The sequence below is a fragment of the Dermacentor silvarum genome, chromosome 5 (assembly GCF_013339745.2).
Source record: "Dermacentor silvarum isolate Dsil-2018 chromosome 5, BIME_Dsil_1.4, whole genome shotgun sequence".
Taxonomy (NCBI): domain Eukaryota; kingdom Metazoa; phylum Arthropoda; class Arachnida; order Ixodida; family Ixodidae; genus Dermacentor; species Dermacentor silvarum.
In genome coordinates this window covers 115,256,250-115,266,093 of record NC_051158.1, presented here as the reverse complement: position 1 = coordinate 115,266,093, position 9,844 = coordinate 115,256,250, and the positions used below count along the sequence as shown (strand labels likewise).

At 47.3% G+C, this 9,844-nt stretch overlaps 1 protein-coding gene across 18 annotated transcripts in view; it reads left to right on the top strand.

The window, feature by feature from the left end:
* Positions 1-3,149: 3,149 nt before the first annotated feature.
* Positions 3,150-9,844, top strand: part of LOC119453741 (protein kinase C, brain isozyme) — a 295,662-nt gene continuing 288,967 nt past the window's right edge. For all 18 annotated transcript variants that reach the window (XR_007467277.1, XR_007467275.1, XR_007467276.1 and 15 more), the window contains exon 1: positions 3,150-3,559. Coding sequence is in view for 14 of the 18 variants with exons in the window: in XM_037715801.2 (XP_037571729.2) it covers positions 3,375-3,559 (185 nt within the window). In the remaining 4 variants the exon portion in view is untranslated. The remainder of the gene's footprint in view (positions 3,560-9,844) is intronic.

Sequence of the window (9,844 nt, the reverse complement as noted above, 5' to 3'; positions counted from 1 at the left end):
GAATCGTCCATATGCATGCATATGTCTCCTCCTGCTCCTGACCTGAATAGGCACAGGCGTGTTAGAACGCAGAAGCGCATGCGCTCCTCGTAACGCGTACGGCAATAGACAAATCTTGGCCAGACGCATCAGGCTGTTATCGCTTAGTATGTGGTGCCATTTTTATGGCATTTCTGTCAGAGTGTGGCAGCATATTTTAGTTAAACACTCGAGCTGTTCTCGCGCTTCCTGGCCAGCGCTAGTTCCCCAGACCATTATCTTCGAGCGCAATTCATCACGTGGTGCTTGCAGCAAAACAACCCTTGCCGAGTAGAAGAACACGAGAAACGTTTTACGCGACGTTTCGAATACAGTATTTCACGCGAAATCCAGGGGTCCTTACAGTTGTTTTATCTCTCTTCGTTCGCTCCGTCTCGCAATCACTCACTGTGATCTTGCAGGTAATCCAGAAGTCCTCATTGGTCGAGCATCCGACTGCATATTATTGCACCTCGCCGAATAGGAAGGTCGCATGCCCCTCGACACGTGTTCATCCGCGCCTTTGTCGTCTGCTCACCGCCGCAATAATTCACGGCATAGGACGTGCATGCGCAAAATTCTTAACCAGTCACGTATCGTTGTAAAGTGTCAATGAAACTCTCCAATCCCGCCAATAACGAGACAGTTAAGGCCGGAACTATATGTCACTGCTCGGAATTATAAATGCGCTTGATCACCAACTTAAAATCGAAGCTATCTTCGCCCGCACTAATCTGTTTTTCCACTCATCTCTCCTCCTCGCTATCCGTCAATGGAATCTGCTTCCCGCTCACATCGCATGCATAGTTAATCATGACTCATTTGTAAATAGTTTAAAGTTGTTCCTAGACATCTGAACTAATGGCTATCAGTAATCCTTGCCCCCTCATCTCTCAAAAAAAAAGGGGAGGAAAAGAAAAAAAAATGCAAAGATGAAAAATATACTTAATTCTATTACTCCTTGCTGCTACGTTCCAATTAGATTTTCCTGATCTCATGATTTAATCTGTAATTCCTTTCAGGTTGAGTGATGTATACTAAAGATCGTTGTTTTATTTCGGGCTGTTTTAGCAGATACATGAAATACCGCCCATTATGATAAGTGTTGGAAGTGTTTCAGGAACCTTGAGCCTTGTGATTACTATACTGCGTTTCTTTTTTTTTTTTTTTTTTCACTCGCCGTATATACTGTGTAATAATTAAGTCATTGTTCTTGCGCTAATTCGCGTTTACTGATTCTTGTTTTCTAGTTCACATTTTCTCTGTTTAGTTATGCATTTTGTGCCCCATGCATTCATTGTAATCCCCCTTATGTAATGCCCTCTGGGCTTTTAGGGTACATGAATTAAAAAAAAAAAAAAAACAGTACCTGTGTACGCCTCGTACCTTCGGCTGTGCTGCAAACTATTTGCGAGATGTAGTATCGAGCATCGACCGACCTAATTTCCACTCTTGCAGTATGGGAGATATTTCTTTTTGATAAGAAGATAATTAGATAATTAAAACTTGTTTAGGGAATAGAGATAAATGTATTATGTGTACGACTGCTACTGGTTCTAGCCGGTAATAATTGGAACTTTTAGTGAGTGTCCTATGTAATTAACCGTTGGCGGAAGTCTTCTATCAAACACCGGCTTTATTCGCGAGTGCAAGCAGTTACTGTTCGTCATTTTTTTCCCCATTATCTTTATTATTATTACAAAGTTATCTTTTGTGCAGAATTTATATGCGCGGTTCTCGTTTCAGGAACGATTCTAAATGAATGGGTCATTCAGGCGCTGAAGCGCTTAAATTTCCATGTCGTTGGCGAGTGCAAAGTGGGCCGCCCTATTTTCGATTCCTTCTCATTTGCATCTGCATATTCGAAACCCACAGAGCGCATTGTCAATCGCTTACTTCAGGGGACATCCTTTTCACTGTACATTGATTGACTGAGAACAGCACAAGCGCTTATATGACAGAAGCATCGAATGCGGCACCTCCTATTAGCATAATTTTCGCTTCGCGTGCTCTTCTGAAATAACAATGGAACATAGAAGCCTGAAATATCGCGTCACGCCAGGAAGCGAACTTGTATTTTGATAATATTTTTGAGATTCTAGTAGGCGCTCTAGCGTGTGTGATTAGAACTCTAAAGAAAGCTACGAACATGAAAAAAAAATGCATACGTCATCGAGTCACATGAAAAAATGTACCTGATTGCATAAATTTTGAGCACGTGCCAGAACTTTTGTTGCCGGGTGCGTGACTGCTGACAGGAAGAGGAAAATACATTCCGTTCATTTTGTAAAATTTATTCGTTTCCGTTCGAGCACCTTAAGTTTGTGTCATTTACGGACTGGAAAGTGGTGGTAACGAAGGAACTTTAACCTGCATTCTGATACGTAAGCATGAAAAATAAAAAAAAAAAATAAAGTAAAGATAACTTGCGAGAATAAATAAAATCCCCCTGCAGAAGAGTTGTTTTCGAATGCCCGTAATGTGAATGTTACCCTCGGCAGTGGGTGAAAGGAGCCGCTATTAATGTCTGGGGGCGAGAAGAAAACACCCAACGGTTATTTATTTCTTACGGCGAACACCGGAGTATTTCTCCGCTGCGGTGGACGGAGGTTACACCTACGAGTGGGCCTACTGTTTCGCGCAGCAAAAGGCAATATTACCGCGCCAGCGAAGCTCCTTCGATGCGGCCTCGCGGGACACTACAACAGACGCGCAATAACTGGAAATATACGGACCGCACCGGCGAAACATCGGCGGCCGGGGTCCTTCAACAGCGAAACCGAAAGTGAACTGCGGTCGATTTCTTTCGCGAGAAGGAAGACAAAGAAATAACAACGCCGAGCTGCGGCCAGTCCGCTCGATGTGAGCGCGTGCAAAGCCGCGGAGAGAGGCCGGATGTATGCACCACTTGCGGGGCCGCCTCGCGCTAACTGCCGGCTCTTCTTCGTCGTGGTTGTTGCGTTGCTGCGGGCGTCTCGAATCGCAGAGCCCCTTGGCAGCAAGTTCGCGTCTTGGAAGCAACAGGCGCGCAGAAAAGAAGCGAGCGCAGCGCTCTGCAGTTGGCGGCGGCGGCGGCGGGGGGCTGCTGCGCTCGTCGGCCGCTGCGAGCGCTGCGAGCGCTTGTCGCCCAGCAGTGCGCCTGCGTCGCCGGCAGGCAGGCCGCCGCAGCAGCAGTAGAGCAGCCGCGTCGGTGCGTCTCGCAGTGCTCGACTTCGTCGGCGCATCCGCTGTGTGGTGTGTGTGTGTGTGTGCCTTCGTCGTGTGTGTGTGTGTTTCGCGTGCGTGCGCGGCCTCTCCCTAGCCAGCCAGCTCGGCGCGAGCAGCAAGGTCGGCCGGCCCCCCGATCAACATCGACCATGGGAGACGACGGAGGCGGCGGCGGCGAGGAGCAGCTGTCCGAGCAGTTCACTTCGGGATTCCGGCTACGGGCGCGCAAGGGCGCCCTCAAGAAGAAGAACGTCTTTGAAGTGAAGGACCATAAGTTCATACCGCGCTTCTTCAAGCAGCCCACCTTCTGCTCGCACTGCAAGGATTTCATCTGGTGAGCGAGTCCGGAACCCCTTTCCTTTTCACCTCGCTAGCTGCTGCAGTTGGGATAGCGCGCCAACCGGACCACGGGGTGGTCCTCTCTCCGTACCCTCTTTCCGGGCCTCGCGGAAAGCCCGTGAAAAACAGAGAGCGACATTTCGTCGAGTCCTTGGCCTCGGGCGCCCCCCTTCTCAATCGGGAGCGGGCGGTCCCGTCCTCCGCGGCTTTTGACAGCGCGCACGAGGAAAACATGCCGCTTTCGTGCCAGCGCGATAACCGCGCGCGGTGTCAGCTACCAAATCTCATCGCCAATTCCAAGGCTCGGATGCGTTTCTCCTTTCGGCTTGCGCAAGCGCCGTTCTAAGGGGCTATACCAGCGTGCCCGTTGCTTTCGCTCGATGCTGCCGCCCTTCGTGCGAGCGCGCACGTTGTATCCTTCGTCGTGAGCGCCGATATTGAAAGCTGCCGGCGAGGTAGGTGGGAACGCCCATCCGCGCGCGGTGCGAGCCGCGCGGCTGTCGTTTCGAAACCCCGCTTGTCATTTTGTCGAACCGGTAATTATCGACGCCCGCATAACGCCGCGCTGCTACCATGTTTACGCGTCTCGACAACGATTTGTTGTTTTCGTTTTTGACCCCGGCATTTCGTGGTAACCTAGGATGGCAGATACTGCACAAGCTGGGTCGTGCGCAACGTGCTCGATTACTTCGCGAAAGGAACTTCTTCAGAAGTAATGCAGTAGCTGTCGCTGATGGGTTACTGAGTACCGTGGCTTTTTGGTGCAGTTTATTCGGAGCTGCGGATCTATGGGCAGCATTTTATTGCGTGCTTTTTTTTTTTTTTTTTTCGTTCGTCGTGGCGTGAAGTTTGCTGGCTTGTGGGTGGCACCTGGCGGTCTCCCAACTGGCGTGCCGTGCAAACATCTGTCTCGGCGGGAAGTGCAGAACCCCCTGACAATGACTGCGCAGATACATCACTTCCTTTTCTCTTCCGTTAAATGAGGGCGGTTCCTTTAAATAGCAAGACGTACTCTGACCGGTGTGCACATTTCGTACCCATAAGCGTACCACGGTCCTAACACTGTAGCGCGTTGAACCTCTAGGAAATGCGCAGGCACCGCAGACGTCTATCTACAGAGTGGGCCAATCATCATTCCTACTGCATACTTGGGCATCGTGTTAAGTTACAAGAAATGTGCTAAATTTTAGTTTTTGTGAAATTATGATTTGGGGGGTTTAGCTAGCTGTTGCATAAATTATGATGGGCGCACTTTTTCGAGTGCGCAACACTAAAACGATGTTGCGAAGTGTTACATAGCATGAAATGTAATCGCTGAGAACATTCAAAACACAGTCCATGGCATTAGTTGAGGTGAGGCGGCTTCCATTATCATGGAGAGGATAATGTCAGCTAATCTACGTCTGTAATCTCGGTCATTTGAAGCTAAGCAAACACACTTGAGAGAATCTGACTTTCACTATTCAACTGACAGGTCTGGATACCATTTGGATATTATCAGTTACTCACTTTTCAATTATCTCCAAAATTGAACTGTCATATGGACTGTTGTTTGTACAGTCAACCACAAAAGTTTGCGGACCACGCGAGCGCGTGGCCAAGAGCCTCTTCGCGACACTTCCGCTACGTCCCCAGCGATCGACAGCAGCGCTACGTTGAAGACGCATCCCTCCTTAAATCTATGGCCTGTCTATTTTCGCACTGTGCGCAAATATTTTCTACCTATCTCTTTCAACGTGACGCGCTCTTTGTTAGCCAGGGCTACTTGCTTATATTTTGAGAGCAGAATATCAGTACAAGTAATCAGACAGCGTATTCTTCGGCTTTTATCAGTTCTATTTTCGCGTAGCCACGCTGTTTTTTTTTTTTTTTTTTCGTGAGTGCGTGAGTGAGCGGTGAGGCAGCCATGGGACACAGATGCTTAGTCAGTTGGCAGAATTTTTCCGTTCCTCCCCCATCGCTAAGTGACAGTAGCGGCCGGGATTTGATCGCCTGCGCCCAGGTTTTGCTGCGCAAAGCCCGAACCACCACGCTGCTATAGTGGTTACATTTAGAAAAATAAGAAATAATCGGATGCGATGACTCTTTTTATAACCCTTTGCGACACGGCGTCCTCGTTTGGGGACTCGAACTTCGGAGGCGCGTCCCACGCCACGTGTTTCTTCAAATGACCTAAAACTCAGTGTGCACATTCGTGTCCGCTTCCTGATGGGACAACTAGCGGTCAGTTAACTTCATTGTCCTGCGTATTGCTGCAGATGATCACTTTGCTGGAGACACTACCATGTTAGACAATCGTTCGACGTGCCGCGTTCCAAGACCAACGTCAAGAGTATTTTTTTTCTCCGGTTGACACGAATACAACCGAAAAAGCAAGTGTGCATGCGTTTCGGGCCGAATAGTTGATTCTTTTTATGCAAGCATTGAAGCTGACGGATTTCAGAATAATTAGATAATGAGTTATACGCTAATTAATTTTTTTACTGAAACTCGCACAAAACAGCACATTGCTTCGTCTTCTTTCTTGGAATGTAATAGTGAGCGTCTTGAAATGATGCCATGCGCATTTGACGCATTTGCAGACAGTGCATCATAATTCGTGTCTGAAGGGGATGAATTTATTCACAAGACATTTACAGAAGTGTCATGAAACATAGGTCTCTCAATGATCTAGTAGGAAGTGAAATGTCCGCCGTTTTCTAGCACCTTATTGATGCGTGTGGGCATCGACTCGTACAAAGATTCAGTAATCTCCGGTCGACCGCGCAGGCTTTCCCATTCTTGTGCGATCGCTTGCCACAGCGTATCGGCCGTGCGGCCGCGGTTGGCTCGTGTGGACAGCCGTTTCTTCAACATGCCCCAGACATTTTCTATGGGATTCAAGTCGGCGCCACATGGAGGCCACTCAAGCTGGCAAACAGCATGTCCTTCTAGCAATGACTGGACGATACGTGCTTTATGGATCGGGCTGCGGTCGTGTTGAAAAAATAGCAGCCGTCGCTGAAGGGACCGTCCAGCGCATACGGAACGAGGTGTCTAGTGATGACGTCGCAGTACCGTGACGCAGTGAAGGGCCCTTCCAGACGCACAAGGGGACCAAGGCCATCTTTGCTGATTGCTCCCCACACGCTCACGGAACACCGTCCACTGGATAGAACACTCTGTGTGTAATTAGGCAGATATCTGCAAGAAATAGCATACAATTGGGTTCCAGCGGCGCGTCTAAAAATGTTGTGATTCCTCTTGCGTATGAACTTTATAATGCTGTTATAGAGTTGCAATAGAAAACGTGCAAACATCATTAGATAGTACTGAAAGACCCACTGGCAGCTTTTAATTAGCTTCAGAGTAAGTAGTACTATGAAACAATCGTTAATGTTTTCAACATAATACCACTACAGAAAAATCTCGTAATGTCCAAAAGCTCATTTTACGTGAAACATGTTGTGATGCAGAATTAGCTTCGTGAATTAACTGCCAATACACTGTAAACACACCTGCAGTTTAGTGGACGCCAAACCCGCTTCCGTTGGTCCCAGCGCGTGGAAAAAGTTGACTCGTCGCTAAAGATGACATCGCCCCATTTCTCTGTTGTCCAATCTTTCATTGCTGTAGCGAACATGAGTCGTTCTTGTAGCTGGCTGTCTGAGAGGCAGGGCTTCTGTGCTGCTACGAAAGACTGCAGGCCAAGCTCACTCAGCCTTCTTCTTACAGTCTCAGACGATACCGTGAGCGAGAGCGCTTCTCGGATATCCTCTGCACTTTGAAAAGGATCAGCCACGATGGTGGTCGTAATCAGGCGGTCCTCTACCTCAGTCGTGGCCCTTGGACGCCCACTGCGCTCCATATCTGTGAATCTGTCATCGTCGCGGAAAGCTTGAATAATCCTATTCACGGCAGACCGGCTCCTGTTGGTTCGGCGGTAGATTTCGCGCTGAGGTATTCCCTCTATAAATAAACGCACAATGTGCCTTCTTTCGTCAAGTGGAACACGCAGCGGCATCTTTCCAAATAGGCAATCACAACGTGGCCTGAAGCAAGTCTACTACGTTTTCAGCGACTGATGCGAAGATGCGCCTATGTGTGAAAGAAAATTTTCTATGCATCCGCTTTTTCTTTATTTTTGATGACAGTGAAACACCTCCCTACCCTTTCTCTCAAGACGCAGAAGCAGCAACACTCATTGGACCAAGATGCTGCCAACCAAAGTGCGCCAGTAAACGTCGCGTAAAAAAATCGTCGCAGCGCTTCGTGAAACTTATCTACCCACTGGCACACCAGTCGACAAAGGTTGCAGTGATTGCTCCGATACTGCTATCAAGCCAGATATGTGGCGGTCTTATCGCAGACAGCGCTCTGCGTCAACACAACGAACTAACAATGTCATGCACGGGAATAAAAAATTAACAGGCAGGCGAGTACCAAAAGGGCTCATATCCGGGAGAGCGCCCCTGTCGCCGCTAGGTGGCGTACCGCTAGGTGGCGCGGATAGGCAGTCTGGCACGCGCTCGCGTGGTCCGCAAACTTTTGTTGTTGACTGTACATCTGTTAGGGCAGACGTGACACTAGCCACTGATAAGGATGGCAGAACTTATTAGTTTCTGTAAGAAAGTTTTTGTACATTCCATAATTATGTGGTGAGATAGTTAAGCAGAGCAGGGCTGCTTGAACCTTGTGCAAATGCAGACCTTTTATAGAGAAGCTGTATTTCTGGCTCACACACAGGCTCCGATAGGATAGCAGGTAAGCAAGATAAGAAATCCTAAAAAAATTTGTGTGGAAGAAAACAATGCCTACATGTTGTGACTAATATCTGTAAGTAAAAACGAAACAAGGTAAACACTTGTGTGAAGATAAGCGGGCTATTTCATGTAGGGAGGTTGGGCCCTGAAGCTCTTGTTTCTTTGTAAGATGGGACTATCAGTGTAAATTGATGTGTTGTCAAAATACCTAGCGGGATGTTTCCAGACACTGGTGTACGGAGGTGGAGTGATTGTCTTGCACTTAAGTTTTGTGGGACTCAGTTTAGTTTGTGTTGTATGCTTAGTACTGTGCAGTGGCAACTATTCATTACAAGCCATCTGATTTAATTTTTGCTATAACATCTTCAATATCAGGGTGCCCAGTGTTGCATTCTATGTCGGAAAAACACCCTTGAGGGAAAAACAATAATTTTACACTATAGAGCGCACTTAGAAAGACCTATTCATATGTGTGGTGTGCCCCTTCATTAGTGTTTAAATCAGACTAAACTTTCATTTGAGTTTTGGCCTCACACTGCCATGACTATGTCAACTTGTCAGTCCACATCGCAATTTTCGAATGTTTGAGCTGCTTTCGTGGGGTTTGTCTGCAAAATCTTCCAGTTTTCAGCTTTGTTTTGAGTGCAATTGATAAGCAGTTAACTAGCCCCGAGCATGTGCTGTCAAAAGCCACGTCTCGATGTGGAAGTGGCACTGAAAGGTCGGCGTTGCTCTGCCATTCACATTTTATTTCCTCGTCATTTTGCTCTTGCGAAACGTCCACTCAGTGTGAGGCTGACCCTTTTGCAATTCTAGAAGTCTAAGCTACGAATTTAGCCTAGCATATTCATCTTTCATGTCCAATAATGTTTGGTATTGCCACAATTTTTATCTACTGCATTTGTCCTCCGTTTAGAATACATTTTTGTTTGGTGTCATTCAATATAATTTTGTAGGCAAATGTCAAGATAATTCTTGATGGCATTTTTATGTTGGTTTCTCTAGAAATATGTTTGTGTATGGGCGGTACATTGTGGTTAATTTTCCTCACATTGCTTGTGTGGACGCACGACCGTGACTTATGCATGCACCTATAATATTGTAGCACTCTTCAATGAAGCACACTAAACAAACTGGTTTATTGTGGGCGAACTTGTGCCCAGAGACTTAACGCTAAAACACATTCACACAATTGACAAGCAGAGTTAACAGGAACGCGTTCCACAGTCAACCACGTCCGAAGATTGAGCACACGCGCAGGCGCGTTCCCGTGCACGAGAGCCGCGTTCGCGCCACGCGCAAGGCGTTGCTGGCGCTCTTCCAACGGCGGTGCGATGAGACGCCTGGAAGGATACTTCGCGCGGAGAGATCTCTGCGGCAATATGCTATAGCTTTTTGCACTGAACTCGTGGATTCAAGAAAGGGAACAATAAACACACTTAAGTGCTTATTCATCTGAGGCCATGCTTATTAATGTGATACAAAAAGCGAACAAAAAAGTTCAGTAATATAAAACCTTTAAGGAGCTTTGCAATTTT